The following is a 20,579-nucleotide window of genomic DNA, read 5'->3' on the forward strand; positions in this document are numbered from 1 at the left end:
AATCAACTTATTATTTTTAATTAGTTTTTAAAATAACTTTTGAAAGAAACTGAGTATAGTAATTATATGTATATTTTAAGGATGGAATAGCGTAGTCCGTAACGTCTTAGACTAGTAACTCTGAGGTGGCGGGTTCAATCCCCGGCAGCGGCATTAGAATTTTTATTTATAAGAAATGCACTATTATAAAAAAAACCCCCGACCCCAGCTGCAGTGATTTATACATTATAATTTGTACTTATTAATATAGACTAAGGATCGAAGTCTTCATAACGATAATGATCGATAATGAACGATAATTTTCGATAACGACAACGATAATTTTTCATTATCGATTATCGTTCGATATCGTTAATGAACGATAATGCATTTTTCGATTATCGATATCTAACGATAATGATCGATAATGAACGATATTATCGTTTGTTTAAGCGATATTTGGTGGGAAAGTACAAAATAAAATAATGTTAACCAATGGCGCGCGAAATTATGCGTTCTTTGACTTCACGTTTATGTCCGAACTAGTCCTGATATTAGAAAAAGATGTGAATGAGGGTCTTTCTGCTGATGTTTCACTGACCGCTTAAAAAATATTCCCATTTCTCTTATCTTAGAAAAGTGCTCGCTGCTTATCTAGCACAACAACTCACGCAAGAATTCATCACTGAATTTCAGAGACAAATGGAACGAGTTTTGCCGAAGCCTAGTACTGATGAGCACCATGTACGTATGGCCAATCAACTTTACCCGTATTATAAGAGATTACCTCTTACTCAGTTCAACGAGGAAGATTCCACTCTTAGAAGATTTCTTGACTCACATCCATCGTCTCAAGAAGTTGAACAGGAAGTTCCAACAAGGCAGCATATCGGACTGGCATCAACTCTTACCCTCGACGACATGGATTTCATGGATCAGTTGGTGGCTGAAAAAGCTCAGCATGCGACTCTAAATCGGACAAAATCGGCAGTGGAAAAGTAGTGGAACTCCTTCAAGATTTATCCCGGACCTTCATCTTATAAAATTTCTGTATTGACCTGATGGAAAGATTACAACGGGATCTTCCCGTTGTTAGCGGCTGAAGCCAGAAAAGTGAACGGGTTTTTTCTGCTAGAGGAAACCTGCTAGCATCTCAGAGAATAAGGTTTGACCCGTCAAATGTTGAAAAAATCCTCTACATACAACTGAATCACAGTAGAGTCCGTATCACTAAATACAATATTGGAATTACTATTGTTAATGAATTACCTGTCGGAGAGAGGGATGATGAGGAGAGTGGACCATCATTTTTAACTCCAAGAAGACATGCTTGTTCTGTATCCAGTGCATCAAGTAAGTACTCCCGCAACACTGTGAATGTGACTCCATGAAAAGCTCAAGACAGTTATCGCAAACTTAAAAAAAAAGTTACAAAGAATTGTATATGCTCCAGATTTAGACTCAATAGATGATGTTGTCAGCATCGGTCCTTCAGAGACTATCAATGCAAGTTATACAGAATCAGAGGCAGAAACTGTGAAGGTGAATTTTTTGATATTTTAATATTTGTGATTTTTTGGCTTGAAAGATTATATTTTTATTATATTTTTATTATTTAATGTTCTGGTCATTTTAATTTATAACTGGTAATTTCAGATAATTTTATAAAATTAAAAATTTTTTAAACAATTTTTTTTATTACAATCGAAAGTTACAAAATTTATCGTTAATTTTTGAGGTTGTACAAAATTAAACAATATTTATATTATTATTAAACAATATTATTTATATTAAACGATATTAATCGTTAACAATCGTTGTTATCGATTCATATCGTTCATTATCGATTACACGAACGGTAATATCGATCAAACGATAAATTTCATTTATCGTTATCGGCCATTATCGATCTAATCGATAATATTTTTTTTATCGTTTCGTATTGTTTCGTTCATTATCGAATCGAACATTATATCTGATTGACTTACTCAGTTGGTACTACTTACCCATTGTAACGCATTGGGCTTATGCATGTCTGATTACAACGGAATATTAAATAAAAAATATATTTTTCCCGGATTTAAATATGTTTTAATATTAAATATAAATCATAGAAAAGGATAAAATTTAGCTTTACGATATTTTTCAACGGCCTCCTTTTCGTTATAACTCACTTTGCCTATGAAACAAATATTATACATAATAATATTTTTAAACTATATATTATTATCCTATATATTTATTAAAAGAATTGATTTTTAATTTATTCATTAATAATTATTCAAAATCTACTTTATAAAATCTCTGGAATTCTAGAAAGTACCATACCCTATATCGATAATATATTTATAGAACGACCCCACTTTTCACAAGTGTCAGCTATAGCATTCAATCGAACATATAAATCAGTTCAAAATAAAGCTGTTACGAAAAGCGATAATTCCAATAATAACGACACATCGAAAGTCGTTACTTTTGTTCACGTGCAATGTCGCCGTTTGGGTGTCGATAGTTTTCGTTCGATCGTCGACAATTCGACATAAGAGGCGTTAATAACACGCCAACTAAATTTCGCATTAAATATATTCGCCAATTGAAAATGGCACGAACACGCCTACGTGTGGGTACGTGTGGCGCTCCTTAGCGCACGCGATTGCCAACTCCGTTGTTTTGTAATATTGTAAACTTATTTTCTTCTTTTGTGCCTTATGTTTTATATATCTGGTGCCGAATAAACACTTCTTGACTTTGCACGATTCTATAAAAATTGAATTGAGTTTTCGACGCATCGTATTTCAGGACAATCGCGTGTTTGGACAAACATACGTGCTTGTAGTTCAGTCAGTAACTATACCGAAAAGCATACGCGTCATCCTAAGAATAAGCAGAAGTGATCACATCATAATCTGTTTGTATTTATATATTTCGATACTAATATTTTTTTAAAGCCGTGCGTTAAAGTTGATTTAAATAATCATCCGCCATTTTGAAAAATCAATGCTTTATTTTATCACTAATCAAGCACATTAATGTTCAAGTAGTTGAACAAAGGATAACTATTATTTAAAAACGCGTTAGAATGCCATTAAAAATCAATTTCTCATCACTAGTAATAACACGTTTTATTGTAGCGTATCTATCCAACTTATTTAACCAAAACGCCTGTCTTAATGCAAGTTTCTGCGGTACGCATCATAAGATTCCCTTTCTAGCTAGACTGTTTACCAAATACTAGCGTTAACTATATGCCAAGTCACATAAAAGCTAGCACAGGGGCCCGGTCAATTTACCGTAAGACTCGTTTTTTATTAAAAAAAAAATAATTAAAAATTATTTTTGCATACGACATTTTTCAGTAGAATTACATTTTGCAAAGTTATGGCACTTTTAATTTTTACATTGGCCGCCATTTTGTAAAAAAAAATTATATATTTTTTTCATACAGAACGTATAGGGGTGCAAGTTTCTGCGGTACGCATCATAAGATTCCCTATCGAGCTCGACGGTTTACCGTTACATTCTAATTAGAATCCAATACTATTTGCCTCTCAGCCATACACCGTGGGGGTGTTACCCTGCGCTTCTAACGAAATATTTACCATTTTATTTTTATTATATAATAATGCTCTTTTCTTATAATAAATATAAATATTTTATTACTTTTGGAAACAACAATAGTAGGAATACATTTAATAATGACTATAATAATTATATTTATTTAAAAGATCGTTAAATGTCTGCGCAAAATAAAAACAAATCAGATACATAAGTAGCAAAATTATGGTATGATGTTAGTGGTATTGTAGGTTAATCAAATTTATTCATTTAACAATCCAGGACTGATGCCGATCCCCTAGAAATAAAAGTGGGAGTGGTGTCGCATGCAACGAAGAAAGAGATAAAACATAATATTTAGTGCTACGGTACTTCGTCCAGATGATATGGGAATCTTATGAAGCCTCACTATTTCAATATTTTTTAAGTACTATTGACTTAGAATAGCAAATTCTTAATCATAATTATTTATTAGTGTTAGTTGTTTCTATATTTTTTAGATCATCCAGTTTATGTTTCATGCAGTAATATAAACCAGAATTTTTTAACGTAAATATTTTGCCACTCTAAAATCGGGGGTTGAAAAATATTGTTTTAGTCACGACTTAAGCTTCACAACAAAAAATATTTCATAACTGTAACTGACAGTCAAAGTTCAGTATTAAAAAAAACAAAAGTTTATAAAAACATGCAATTTTATTATCGTCAAACAACCGTTGAATAACTAGCGCTAACTTGATGCTTTAAAACGTGGTTAAATTCTACAGTAAGCTGTTTGAACTGTCATGTTCAATAATTGACACTAACAATAGAGGGATTAAATCGACACTCCTAAAACGATCGAAAAGCTTTTAGCCAAATTTACAGGCTTGATAATCTGAATAGTATGCTACCAAATCATAAACTCAGTTTCAGCATGTGATACATATAAAGACAATATTTCAACGCCTAAGGCAAAAAATCTTTGTTTAAATGGAACACCGTCATGAGAAAACAATTTTTGCAGTTTAAGTCAAAGTACCCGACACGAATCAGAAAGATTAAATATATTTGTTGTAAACGCATTGTAAGGATAACGCGTGCCTTAAGAATCCAACGGAAATCCATTGCATAACCCAAAAACTGTCAAAAAACAGGACAACACTATAGAGTAAAACATTATTTATTTTATTTTTTTAGATTATTTTCTACAACAGTTCTATCTATACTAACTGGGTAAGTCAATCAGACATAATTAATACATACATGTAAGCATTAACTACTAGACTGAAAATCTGGGAATTGTTGGAAACAGTTTTGCCTAAAAATGAAGACTCTTATGTTACAATAAATAAAATGTTCTAAATGTATAATTGAAAAAAATTAAAAAAATATTCTAGCAATATTTCATAATCTATGTATCTTTGTAATTTATTTATTTTTAGATTAAATTAAGACCATCGTGGCCTACCAAGTTACCCCAATGTGCCACGATGGTCGAAAACAAATTTTAAATTTACAAAACATAAATAGAACAATACTTAAAAATAATAAACATAACAAAAAATTATAAAATATCAAAATTAAATGATACAAACTGGATCAGCTTCTAACATTAAACAGGTCAATATGTAATGCAAGCGTATTAAGCAGCCGGATGGCCACAGCTATAGGCGAGTCGGCAAGTGTGGACGTCCTAGCCCTAACGGATATCAAAAGAGGACGCGATCGTGATTCTCGAAAATGTTCCGGAGCCCAAAACTGGAATTCCTAGAGAATAGCTGGATTGTCGACAGCACCTTTTAGTAATTTGAAAAAATGCTTAGCGACATACAACTTTCTGCGAGAACTCAGCGAATCGTATCCCAACGCTCCTAAAAGAAAGGCGCTGGGATATATGTACGGATAATAACCAAATGTCCTTTTGTAAAGGTATCTTAAATACCTTTTTTGAATTTTTTCCACTAAAAGGGAATATTTGGCTATTCGGGGGTTCCAAATTATAGATCCAGATTCAAGAATGCTACGAACTAATGTGTCAAAGAAGATGCGAAGAACTGACGGATCGTCAAAGTGAAAGGCATTCCTCATAACAAAGCCGAGCATCTTGGAAGATTTATCACAGACGTCGTGTATGTGTAGAGAGAACCTCCATTTGCTCTCTGGAAGTGATTCCGAGATCTTTAGTGGAAGTTTCTCTAGTCAAAATGTTACCACCGAGATGGTAGAAATAAGCTGATGGCGAATGGGATCGAGAAAATGACACAGTCTGGCACTTTTCGCCACTAAAGGGCAGACGGTTAACGAAAGCCCATTTCCACTCTAAATCACTTTGTAGAGAGAAGGAGTCCACAACAGATCGAATGCATTTATATAATTTTAAATCATTTGCGTACAGAAGAAAACTTGAATTTGTAATTACCGTATTAATGTCATTAATAAAAACACAAAAAGCAGAGGGCTCAGATTGGATCCTTGAAGAACCCCCGAAGGGATAAAATATTCTTTCGACAATCGGCTACCATAGGTTACAAACTGTCTAATAAAGTGATTCCGAGATCTTTAGTGGAAGTTTCTCTAATCAAAATAATAAATAATATCCCTCTAGCATAAATTTATATCTATAAAAAATAGAAATATGCTTTTCTCGTATGTAAATATCATATAAGACGTAAAAACTATACTTACGTCTTCAAAAACAGTATAAAATCCAGTGTCTGTTAAAGCTTCTTCCAGAACGCATTTATCTGAAAAACAATCAAATACAAATTTTAAATCAAGGTAATTTACAAATAAATATTTAAAAAAATGTTCCATTAATCAATTGAATATCAATGCAAAATTTTGAGAACGACTGGTCTTCATTAATCTTGTTACTATGTGTGCTCAGACAATTCCCAATTCATATTTTAAATTTTTTAAATATTTTAAATTTTAAAGATTAATCTTTATATGTATAAGTTAACCAAGATCCCTCACGCCACACCTTTTCACCTAGTTATCGAAGCGCGCCTTGAAACTTTTGTTTGCCTTTAAAGTACAATTTCGCCAATACACCAACACCCTCCAACAAAGTATCTGACAGTTTTGTTATTGACTTTTCCTTGTACGTTATTCTTCTTCTATCATGTTCGGCACTTGACGTGCACCATCACCCTGCGACCTGAATCGTCGTATGGCGTGCGTGGCCATCACGCAACTGCACCCAGATGCTTATTTTCGCTTAGATTGCCTCCAAAATTGGATATTGCAATCAAGATCTATCGAAGGAGATCCCACCGGAGGGTTTGCTAATTAAAACTGTGCTATCGATCTTGCCAAACCGGCTGTAATAAATTAGTTCGCCGCGACCTACTCGCGAATTCGGCCTACCCTTATCCCATTCGTCAGGTTGACATAGATAAAGGCTAATTGCTTAGGTGCACGAGACTTTTAGAACTCTATAGGAGTCAAAATACTAAAATAAAAGACATAATCCTTAAGGTGTAGAGCTGATAATCGATTCTGATACAATTACAATACCTGTCGCAAATACAAATGGATGCAAGATAAACTACCCGAACACATTATTAATAATAAAATTACTACTACGTTAGCAATAAAAATTAAAATCCTTTCACTGATTGTTATAAATTAGTAACAAACTTGTAACCTGCCTATCATTACTTTCTAACCACGTTCATTGTAAACCGAGTACAGACCCTACGCTTCTTTCTAGTTATCGACATACAAGCATTATATAAATATATAAATACATTTAAGTCATACATAAATTTGCCTTACCACATTAATAACGACTAAAAGATCATGTTAATCTCCTCAACGTGTAAGATCTAACCAGATGACTGAACAGAACCAAACCACACGAATCATAATTATGTTAGGTCAAATGACAAAGAAAACAAGTCATGTAATAACCAGATAACATAAGTTCCTTGTTATGGAAACTCATTACTGGATCAACAAGTTTGTACCCTATATTTTAAACTTAACCACTGACTGTACGAACCCAGTGCATCATTACCAACTAACTGTATGAACACGTGTAAAGTTTAAATGCCATATATAAGTCCATGACACAAAATGCACTTACATTAACTTTCTATGTTAAGTCACCTTGATACATTGTATGTTGTTTTATCGTTGTGAAATATAAAACAGAGAACACTATTCGAAAGTTTTCTTATTCCCATTAGTGAACCGATTCTAAGTGGTACATTATATTTTTAATAGACATGTATATTTATGATCAAAATAACAATAAAAATAGTTGATGTTTAGTTAAGAGACATAATTAAAATACAGGAAGGTCTAAAATAACAATAACTTCATTCGACATTTTAATATATTTTTTATTTTAATAGACAGTTTGTAAACTGTGGTGGCCGATTGTTGAAAGAATATTTTACCCCTTCGGGGGTTCCTCAAGGATCCAGTCTGGGCCCTCTGCTTTTTTTGTTATTTATAAATGAACAAATTCAAGTTTTTTTCTGTACGCAGATGATTTAAAATTATATAAATGCATTCGATCTGTTGTGGACTCCTTCACTCTACAAAGTGATTTAGACTCTTTATGGAGATGGGCTTCTGTCTGCTTTTTAGTGTCGGAAAGTGTCATACTGTGTCATTTTCTCGATCCCATTCGCCATCAGCTTATTTCTACCATCTCGGTGGTAACATTTTTACTAGAAAAACTTCCACTAAAGATCTCGGAATCACTTTCGAGAGCAAATGGAGGTTCTCTCTACACATACACGACGTCTGTGATAAATCTTCCAAGATGCTCGGCTTTGTTATGAGGAATGCCTTTCACTTTGACGATCCGTCAGTTATTCGCATCCTCTATGACACCTTAGTTCGTAGCATTCTTGAATCGGGATCTATAATTTGGAATCCCCGAATAGCCAGATATTTCCTTTTAGTGAAAAAAATTCAAAAAAGGTATTTAAGATACCTTTACCAAAGGACATTTGGTTATTATCCGTACATATATCCCAGCGCTTTTCTTTTAGGAGCGTTGGGATACGATTCGCTTAGCTCTCGCAGAAAGTTATATGTCGCTAAGCATTTTTTCAAATTACTAAAAGGTGCTGTCGACAATCCAGCTATTCTCGAGGAATTCCAGTTTTGGGTTCCAGAACATTTTCGAGAATCACGATCGCGTCCTCTTTTGATGGCCGTTAGGGCTCGGACGTCCGCACTTGCCGACTCACCTATAGCTGTGGCCATCCGGCTCCTTAATACGCTGGCATTACATATTGACATGTTAGCTACGAGGAGCTGATCCAGTTTGTATCATTTAATTTTGATATTTTATAATTTTTTGTTATGTTTATTATTTTTAAGTGTTGTTCTATTTATGTATATAAACGTTTTTTGTTTTATAAATTTGAAATTTGTTTTCGACCATCGTTGCGCATTGGGGTAACCTGTTAGGCCACGATGGTTTTAATTTAATCTAAAAAAATAAAATAAATAAATTTAAAAACAGGTTAGTTTTAACTGCTGTTATTGATAAACTCCTATTTATTTTTAAATTAAAAAATATATTTAATGATTCATAGAATCAATGATAAAACACAGTTTTAATACACTTCTGCTCTTATTTTATTTGCAATACAATAAGCTTTTAATGTTTCATTAAATACCACCTTTCCGTGTTATGTTAATGCTACATAATAAATACAAATATTAGAAGAAAATAATCATGTAAATTCTACACTAATTATTATTTTGATTCAAATGAAATGGTAATCATTCTAAAAATGCAATTTTATTTATATTATATAATAATACTAAGCATTAATAATTTTATAAAATACAACAATATTATTCTCACGCGTCATAATCAATATTTTATAAATTCTGTTTTTTTTTTATTGCATTGCTAATATTTTTATATAAGTGTATGATTGTAATATATCATATATATTGGTTCATTCAACGGATACGATACAAGTTTAATAGCATTGTATATCCTATATTTTTATAATCACTTAGATCGTAAATCAAAATTCATTATAAAGGAACAGCAACGTTAACCTCAAAAACCATACTACCTCATTGTTCATAATACTGCACCACGGCCACAATAGACCACTCGACATTATCCTTTATTTTTACACATACAATCGCGATATCGCCATTCTGTCGTTGTATGAATGAATATAAAGAGACAGTGGTCTTAAATATTAAGTGATATTACCATATTCTTTCGAAACTATGCAAAACAGACGGGAAAACCGTAAAAAGTGTATTGATGATTCGCGAATCGAATAACTCGCGATTTTTATTGAACAGCATAAATTTTTATGTATAATTTTGGCAAGAAATACATGAGTCGATTTATCGATTGGAGTTCTGACCTAACATTTTTATAGCCCACCTTCAAAAGCTTAACTAAAATATTGCAGAGCCCAAATTACGTAAGTAAGATATTGTGCTATTAAATTAACTGGTACGAAAATTTTAAAAATTGGGTATTATAATGTTAAAAGGAACAGTAAATTTAGACATGTTCTAATAGTTAATGAAATAACTAAAAATATTATATGGACGATTAAATAATATTTAAGTTGTTTAACGATTTAAATAAGAAGGATAATATCAAATATCTATCCTAATTTTTGATATAGTGTTAAGTAAAAATCTTAAATTTATAATTCATTAATTTTTTTTTTTTTGCAGTTATGTATATAAATATTTTGTGTACTTAAAAGCACAGGTTTTTTGCTATAATCAAATATATATATTATAATTAATTTGTGTTATTAATTATTAATTACTATCACATGTAGTGTTATTAAATACCCACTCGAAGCTTAGCGTATAAGGGTTAGCATTAGTCGTGTATATGCATGGTTTATTTTCGCAATAAATCTGAATTATAGCTCGATTAAAACTCACTGAAAATTTTTTCAAATCATGCAAACTATTGCAATATTTCTCAAAAAGAAAAACTACACTACATCGTTCATGTTACAAAACAACGTTTACACATGTATTTTGATAAGATAATACGTTTGACCCAAAAGTAGACGCCAACATTCGTGTCTGATACTATTTGCTCCAAGTTTTGTGCATTGTCGGCGGATATTTATCGTGACATGGTTCGAAAAAATCAAAAATGACTCTAAAACTAGAAGACCCTTCAAGATAAAATATGGGGTCGTTTCGTATCAATGAAAGCGGACCTGTAGAGTCCTTACGGCTTTAAAGGAAAACTTTCCTCAAACCGCTTATGTTATTGAAGACATTATTCATATTTATTTATTTCTTAAATATTTGTGCAGAGAGAAAAAAAATCTAATAAAATCCTTACATTTTGTGTTCCTTACATGTACGGTATCAGAATGACAACAAATATTGCCATACAAATTGTGCAATTGCTATGCGAAATATAGATAACATGATCAAGTTGAAATCTTGGAGATTTTGGATGCCAGTTAGACTGGGGTAAATAAATTGGTAGAAGTGAAAAGGGTCGCTTTTCTCTGTGTTTTAAGAATCGTTTTAGTCAATTTTACGTAGTTTTCTTGATGCAAACTTGATAGTTCTGTGATAAAAGTGATGAATTATGTCACTTTTCATTAAGTCATTAAACTGTATTACAGTATTTTAATACTTGAATATGACTATATTGCTGTTTTTCTTTCCAAATCAAACATATTGCATATTATAAGTCTTGCTAAAAATGAAATTGACGCAGTTATTTTAAACACAAAAATAGAGCGTCATAAAATATAAATTTAAACTCGGTTCCATCTTTACTAACTATTATAACTTGACAGTTTTAAAAACTGAGTTTGAAAAACCAGTTTCTTTAACTAAATTTACATAATTTGTAAACCGTTTTTCAATGTTAGAATTATTATTCGAAAGTTACATTAAACGGTTAATATTTTGATTTAAAACCGCCTTAGTAACAAATAAAATGAGATGAAATATTTTAATAGTCAGTATACATATACATACCAGGGGTGGGCGGTGATATACTTTTCCTCTCGCTCGCTCGCGTGCTAAGTGACGAGAGTGAGTGAGAGGTAAGAGCATGCGGCCCGCATGCCCTTAAAAGTACAAAATATATTTTGGTTTGTTTTGAAAATATTTTCGTTTGTTGTGCATTTGTCTTCAATACACTTCTTAAGTAAGGATCAGGTATAATGAGTCCCGTTAGATCAGAATCTCTTTAATATTTATGATATTGCATTTTGTTTGTGGTCAATGTCAAAACAATGTAGCAGATGTGTAACAACCACACACAGATGACCACGTTTGAAAGGGTCTTTGTCTCAAAACTTACGTAAATTTATGTGACCAAAATGATAATTTATCAACAAAGGATGGGATCACACACAAAAGCCCTCGTTATGACCAGAAAATCACATAAATAACACGATTTCTGTTCTTAGAGAGAATATTTCTTTGTTGCGAAACGGTCACAGATATAATAAATCACTGGAACACAAGATTTCCGTTGCTATGCAATACGACCTTGGACAATGCCCATCAAGCGAATGTCCCTCTTTAAAGACGTATACCTATTTTGTCATTCTAAGAAGCGACTACATGATGATCGTTGCATAATTGTGACTAGTCATCAAGCTTTGCAGCCCTAGATATTTAACCCTGGACTCCGATAAGGAGAGGGCAGTCACCAGCAGCGAATCGAAGAAACCAGCAGACGCCCGGCGCATCACAGCCCGAAAGGAACTTCTCCATATGAGCATCACCGTAGCAGAGAAGGATCAACTTCCACTCTGAGGACCTCCCACGGACATCATCCATGCGCTAGCTTCTCCACCACCGCTTGAAGAAAACATCTCGCCATTTATCGTCTGTCGCAATTGAAATATAATGTAATAAAACTCTCAAATAAACGTCTCACTGTCTACGAAGCCACACCCCTGGGGTTTAAAAACATTAAAGATGTTATGGGGTGGAAAAATCTTAGATGTATGTCGAATGCCATTTTAGCCAATTGTGCAACAATTACTTCTTCTAAGCAGCTTTAAAGATATTATTTTTTCCTATGAATTACTGCTCTAAAATATTAACTTTAATTCACTAAACATAAAATAAAAATGTAAATGCTTAATATACTACTAAATATTAAGTGGCGTTTACTTGTAGCTTTTAATAATCTTATTTCTTATTTAACAATATATTTCATAAATTTATTTTAGGCTGAGCAAATTTTATTTTATATATTGAATAAATGGCATTAATTAAACTATTTCTGTTAATTTTCAGACCGCAATGAATGCAATTTAATCTAAAGCTGCAATCATTGCAATAAAATATTGAGCTATAAAGGATCGTCTACAAGCAATCTCCATAATCATCTCATAAAAGTTCATAAAATAATATCCGATAAGACTGACAAACAAGAAACACATAAAAAGAGCAGCTTAGAAGGAATTGTAGCAAAACTTGCTGCATTAAATGGAATATTAATTAACAGCGAGCTCCTTTATACGAGAATAAATACAACAACGAGGATATTCATTACCAAAAAACAAATTTCAGGTAATGGAGCTCATTTACAAATTTTATTACAACGGTAAACGGGAAACAATAAATGAATTGGATGGGAAGAAATTCTTTATATCATTAGCCGAATGGACTAGCAAAAAATCGAAGGGATTTAAATAATAACGTACACCACAATGCGGAAGATTTTAATTTAGATCTACTATATTTTCAAGTTATCTGAAAATACATTATCTAGAATATCAATAACTTTGTATACAAATAGATTCTGACAGTCAGAGCGTTACTCGTAAAGGAGCCATAGGGGAATCGATTAATAAGTTTATTCAAGAACCTTGAGAAAAAACTTCTAATTCGAAAACACTGAGCGCCGAATTTTTCACAAACAAAAGGGCATAAAATTTGGATCTTTTATTTGATGCTCTGAAAAGTATTCAACCCACTTCATTACCCAACGAGAAAGTTTTTTTCCATTTGGAGAAATTTTATAACGAAACTTAGGACATCCCTCATGATCAATCAATGGACGTTTTGAGTTTTTAAAGTCATATTTCATTAAGTGTAACACAAAATAAAAATTAAAAAAATACTTTTAGTAAATTTATTTTTTTTATTTTATGGTTTTTAATAAATCTAATATAAAATTAAATCAAATAAGTTTTATTTTACTATTATATTTTTTTTTAACTATCCTTGTTCCTTTTAACCCTTCCTGGGCGAAAAGGGGGCCAAAAAGTACCCAAAGAATTTGTTTTTCACTGTAACTTTTTAATTACTACCTTTAATAGACCCACATTTTATGTAATCCTGTAATTAAGGATTATACATAGGTAAAATTTGTTTCGAGTCAATTTCGAAATCGTAAAACGGTTTAACCCATCCCGTACGAAAGGTAGAAAAATCGCGAGCGTTCCGAACCGGGGTCCTTTTTGTCCCCCAGACTATTCTCGAAATTATGATACTTTTTCAACAGAAAATTGTTTACCTAATCATCTAACACGTGTTTCCATGCATATTTACTTTCATAAAACGAATAAAATATCTTTTTATTAACATTTTTTGCAAATTATAGTCATATTTTTCGGCGACATTTCTGGCCAAAGAACGATCGGCGATTGAGGGGCGTCTACAGCGTTTACTTGTCGATGCATGTTGCAGCGTTTCTCATACACTGACTAATAAAATTATTATTATTTAATTATTTTTAAATCGATTAAATTTTTAACAAATTAAATCAATTAAAAAATTAGTAAAACATTATATTATTTATATATAACTTATTATTGTTAAAAATAATAATTGCACAAGAAATAAAAATAATTCACATTTTTTTTAAATAATTTATTTATAATATAAAATACAAAATAACAAAAATAATATATTTATATTTAGGATAATAATATAAATATTTCATTTATTCTACGCTTGAATCTTGTAAACAATTTGGACATGACAATATTTTCAACTGGTGTTTGTGAACTGTACATATCGCTTTTTCTTGCAGGTGGTGCAAAAAATCGAGTCTTTCTGTCCTAATTTCTAGGGCAAAAGCTGCACCTATTTCTCCTAAACTGTTCAGTATTGTCAGTGGAGTAACAGTTTCAACGTTAGTTGCTTGATCATAAAGTGTGAAACCATATTGAATATGTTTATGAAACGATATCCCACTATTTTTTGAAAATGTATGTTCTCCTTGGCAAGTTCCATGGCTAACTCTGTTGACAACAGTGTGACCGATTGTTTTTTTTTTCGGAACATATGAAACCAATGTGATGTCAACGGTAAAGTCAAAACGACTAAATAATTCCTCTCGCTAGCGTGAACGCAAAAATTCTTGCGGTATTTCACGCTTAGTTTTTCTAATTGTTCCTGTTAATGTTGTCTTCCAAAAGTCTTTGAGCAAGGGGCACTGACGAAAATAAGTTGTCAGTAATGACACCACGTCCAGTTCCAATATAAGGACTAATTAGATCAGTCACTACCCTTTCACCTTGGTTTCTCTCTCGTACTTGCTGCTTTCCCATGTATGGTTGTATATTTAAAATATACGACGACTCTACATCAGCAGCAACCCATATTTTTATTCCATATCTGCCGGGCTTACTTTTGATAAAAGCGCGAAATTTATCTTGCGATTGTTGAAATCGTAATTGTCTGGTGTTTCTGTCATCAAAGCGAATTTTACTGTATAAATATACGAATGTGTTCCTTGAAATGACCGTAGAAAAAAATAATTACTTAAAAAGCTGGTTAGATGTCCATATTTTCTTTAGTGGTAGTCTACGGCCATTGCATCTTCTAGAAACTATCAATACGCTGATGAATGCTTCTATTTCCGGTTGGTTGGTGTGGTCTTGATTGTCATTTCTAGAGACCCGATTATTCTCCACTACTACTTATTTCTTGAATCATCGCTGCAGTCATGAAGAGAGCAAAGGTTTCCTTTATTGTAGTCACATTGCTAGCCTCTGTTCCAAGTCCTGAAGAAGATGTTACGATATTCTGGATTCGCGTTCTGGAATTGTATCGTGGAGTTGAATGCCATTCTAGACCAGATCTTGACATGAACGTGGTGTCTTCTGGTGTAAATTCATCATCTTCGGTTTCTTCATCTTTTGATGAAGAATCATCAGCTTCGTTATCGATTACATCATTTACGTCGGTGGCATCTGAATCCAACTCTTCAAAGTCGATATTACTGTCAAAAGATTCATCGACATTGACATCATCTTCACATTCGTCTAAAAGTCTTTCTGTATCTTGTCTGGACGACATATCCCAGTATTTTATCACAATTTATACCGCAAAAAAATCACCAAATACGTATAATACAATATACAGAAAATAACAAAGTGTATAATAATACTTCCTACATGAAATAAAAGGTATAGGATGATGGAATTACAAAAATAAAAATAATAAATCAGCTTTGCAAACAACGAAACACGGCAAAAGATAGGGAAACATTGATTTGCCAGCACGTGGCTTTCTCCAGACAATGATTCTTCTGAGAAGGTGATAGTATACCAACAGCATATAGCTTTCTCGTTCTAACTCATTATGGAAACCGACCGTCGACACATTCATAACTTTCGAGTGCGAATGAGCCCAAATGTTATCCTCTATACCTGCCCTTCTTGGAATTGCAAAACTGACGGTCACTCACAAATAATAGATATTTTACCGCAAATTTATATTTTAATAATAATAATGCATATTTATTTCAGTATTTTTCTATCACAGATCACTTTTTCTTTTCCAATTTCATATACATAGTCTAGATTGGCATAGGAGGTCAAAATATTTTTTCCATAAATATAATACACACAAATGTTCAACTAACACAAATTAAAACTCCCATAAACTATGCACATGCATAGTAAATAATATAAAAAAAATCAAGAGGTGAGATCGAATTATATCTGTAGAATGAAATTATGTTTAGAATCATTAGGATTTAATTAAAAAATCATTAATTTTGCAATTACCTTATTTTTTAATTGATATGATGAGAGGTTATATTAATTATTATTGTATAGTAGATATTATACTTTTCAAGAAGAGGAAGAAAAGTTTGTTAACTATCTTTATTTACTATCTGATTTTATTATTTTGATTCTACGCTAGATAACAATAATACTTTTATTGTATCAATATCATCATAACTTACGTATGACAGATTTATACAGCACGAAACATAAAAACTGTGTGTCATAAAAACATTGTTTGCTTGACATGTCTTTCATGCATTTCGGCAAGATTTGATTATTTATCATCGCTTCAATTTTTGCAATAAAACCATGGATATGTACGACCGATAAATTCCAGCCATCAACTTTTATTATGTTTGCCTTCAATAAAAACCTAACAATCCAACCAAATTATTATGTGTGCCGGTACAGAAAATGCACTGCTAAACATACATTAATTTAGCATGAAAAAATATTGGATCGTTCATAATTTGCTTTGAAATAGTATTATATGATTTAACTTGTCTAAGAGAATCGTCAATATTTTTTTATACAATATGAAAAACTTTTAATCATTCTATAGTCTTTAAAAAATAACCCACCCTATTTTTACGAATAAGTTTGCATTTACAATGTAATTAAATATTTATTCATTTCTAAAAATTTATGACCATGGCAGTTACATCACTGCCAAAATACCAAATTGTAAACTCTAATCGCGATAAACCCGGCATTTAAATAATATAAATTAAATAATAAACACAGGCGATAAATTGAAATTTCTTATCAGCATATCAAATTGTCAAACAGAAGCGTAAAATTTAAGTCGAAGTTTACAAATGCCGTTAAAACCGTAAAATAAGAAGTTGTCAAACAGCAATTTACAAAACTGAGATGGATGATTCCAGTCACGCCACATAACGCCTCGGCTCTCCTTTATAACCGTCTTTTTTTATCGTGAATCCTGTCTTTGTGAAATTCGTATCCTGACAGGCACACGTTATCTGAGCATTATTTTTTTTTTGAAAAATATATAAGTCAGTAAATAGGCTATACTTAGTTCGATTTTGCGGTTTTCAACACGCAAACAATCCGCATGTGCATAGTTTATGGGAGCTTTGAATTGTTTCAGTTGAACAATATACTCGTGTGTACTATATTTATAGAGAACCATAATAAAATTAAAACTCTTTAGCCAATCTAATGCATATAAATCAGAAAATAAAATGTGACCTGCAATGTTATTTGGAAGATAGCAAAAATCTGAAAAGAATATGCATAATATTATTAATAAACGCATTCTAAATTAGACGTCTGTTCACTCGAGTCATTGAGCTTTCATAAAAATGTAAATATAACCGAACCTTAAAAGTGATGGATTTCAGGCAATTTTAAAATTCAATGTTACTGTTTGTTAAGCTCTAGTTAGAAGCAATTACAGACAAAAAATTCAGTTCTATCTAGTATCCCAATGCCTTTTTGCTAGAAGCGTTTGTGTACAAAACATTGGATTCTCGCCGTAGCATCTACTCAATGAAGCACTTTTTATAGTTGCTTAGAGATGATGTTGACAATCCATTAATGTTAAGCTAGATTTAGAGTGCCTTAGAGAATCGTGATCGCGTCCCTTATTCTTTTCCATCGTGGCCAAGACACCAGCGCTTGAAAACGCTTTTCTTTCACTTTTGTTCACAACACCATTTAAAAACACAACGAGCTTTTATTGAAAAGCTCGTTGAGAAGCTAGATGTTTTCAGATTGTGTTTTTATATTTCAGTTGTGTACCATAATTATTTTATTTGATTATAAATATATTTAATGGTATAATTGACGTATTAAAAAATCTGTCAAGTTATATTGATCAGATTTTTAATAAATATAAAAATAAAATAGTATTCCAACTTTTCATCCTGGTTAACTTTACTGCTTGCACTACACTCTCTGGAAGTTGTCCGAACCTAAGTTCAACTGAAGTCAGCCGAGGTGACCGACTTCCGAGTAGCGGCCACACTGCCACAAATTTCATGCGGCCGTGAATGACGTCCGTACGACGGCTGCTGTCATGTACAGCTGGCACATTTGCGCGCGATCCAAAAATGTGCCAAATAATCGCAATTTTTAAACCGTCATATTATTAAAATTACGCTACTAATAAATATAAAAGTTTGTGTGAGCACTCACCAATACAATAATAGTGAAAACTTTTCGGTCGTAAATATTAAATTTATGCAAAATCTTTGTCGGCTTTTGCAAAATGCCATAAGGCATAAAAATGCTACTTCAGAATACGAACACCACATCTGTGACTATCCTACAATTTGTCGCCATCGATTCTAAATAAGAATTCGTTACGGTGTGACATTTATATAAACCGATCTAGGGCAATACATAAGGATATTCGAAACAATTTTTTTTTTAAAATCAAGTACCACTAATTATTTAATTTTATATGAAAAAAAATATAATAACAATATCTGTTAGAAGAATATACTATCAAAAATATAATTAATCCCTTTTCGTGCCCTAAAATATTCAAAGATGTCAGTAAGAGTCTGTTGAAGTTCCCGATAAGCATGTGGTATTATAACTTGACCACGTGACCACGATGCAGCGCTCGACATGCGTGTTGACCATAGGACGCCTACGCGCATGCTGAAATTGAACCGAGCTATTCGTTCTATCGCAGTTTGCGAAAAACCATATCATTATTACTCTCACGAGAGAACAAAGGGGTAAGTATCTCACCGCTCGCGCTCGAAAGAGCAGCTCCGACTTTGATTCCTTTGACTTCGGTACGTTTGCCGACAATGTTCGGAAGCGCTGGAAGCTGGCCAAGTCGACTGAATTACCCCCACTTTACCTCTTGTTCTCGGTAACCTCGGACAGCTTCCGAGAGATTTTAAAGCGGTCAAAACCGAAGTACCCCGCTACATTCTCCGTCCTTGGCCAACCTTGACCAACTTCCAGAGAGTGTAATGCAGGCATACTACTCGGATCTATGGCACATACACATAAAAAAAATGCACAAAGCTTGTGAATTCAATGTGTATACCACACATTGATAAAATTTAGTCATGAAAACCCGGGTGAATATCCAGTTAATCAATTTTAAAGTCTTAATCGACACAGATTATTTAGTTTCTACAAATTAAAATTTAGTTTACTGTACTATTTTATACTTCATAAAATGTTTATCTTAGGGTACAAAAGCAATGACTAACTTTAATAATTTTATTGAAGACGAAAGAACTTATTTTGAACATAATTAAATAACAAACCTCGAGTTTGCTTGAGAACCACAGCACGAAAGGAAAAGTGCCGACTCAATCGCACAGATAACCATACCGTTACGCATTATCGATACGCTTCCAAAGATTACACGTATTTTAAAATTGTCCCGAGTCACGTGACGAAAAGTTTCCTTTAACTTCCTGGCTTCAATTTGGAAATTAGGGTACCGGGTTACCCCACTATGGCGTTCGATACACGATGATTTATTTACATATTCGCTGATAACCATCGCAAAAATTAATATTTTTATTTTGTATATCAACGGCAACGGATGACGCTATAGCTCGTACATAAATGGGCCACTTGTACTAGGGGTGAAAACCTCCCCCAACTCTTTGGAAGTTCATTTTTATAACAGTCGTTAATATTTTTATACCCCCTTTAAATGTCGCGTTTTATACGCGTAAAATAAATAGTGTTACATAAATATGCGTAACTAACTTCGTGACCGTTGAAAAAATTTTTCCACAAACGATTTGTTTCTGGAAAATCGAATCCTTACTGCGGTTATTTAACCCTGAATTGATCTTCAGAATTTCTTTTTAAGTGCTTATGTATAAAATATTAAAATTAATTACATTTTCTAAAAGCTTATTAAGAAATATTGATTTGCCCATTTAAAACTTTCTAGGATAAAGTATATCCACTAATATCACTATTTATGGCGTACTATCATGCAAAACATATTAATATACCATACTAAATATAGCAAATTTTTGGATTTATGAATCAAAGTTAATGATAATAATAATAATATTGATATATATTACAGTGCGTGTGTGATATAATTATAATTTAAAAACGCAGATACCT

At 32.4% G+C, this 20,579-nt stretch overlaps 1 protein-coding gene across 1 annotated transcript in view; it reads right to left on the reverse strand.

The window, feature by feature from the left end:
• The window catches only part of LOC148230060 (uncharacterized), a 51,176-nt gene that overhangs the window by 12,894 nt on the left and 17,703 nt on the right, over window positions 1-20,579 (reverse strand). Inside the window, exon 3 of the mRNA XM_088196974.1 lies at window positions 6,202-6,260. Coding sequence (XP_088053100.1) covers window positions 6,202-6,260 — 59 coding nt within the window. The remainder of the gene's footprint in view (window positions 1-6,201; window positions 6,261-20,579) is intronic.

The sequence above is a fragment of the Plectrocnemia conspersa genome, unplaced genomic scaffold (assembly GCF_051122295.1).
Source record: "Plectrocnemia conspersa isolate PC_06_02 unplaced genomic scaffold, ASM5112229v1 ptg000011l, whole genome shotgun sequence".
Classification (NCBI taxonomy): Eukaryota; Metazoa; Arthropoda; class Insecta; order Trichoptera; family Polycentropodidae; genus Plectrocnemia; species Plectrocnemia conspersa.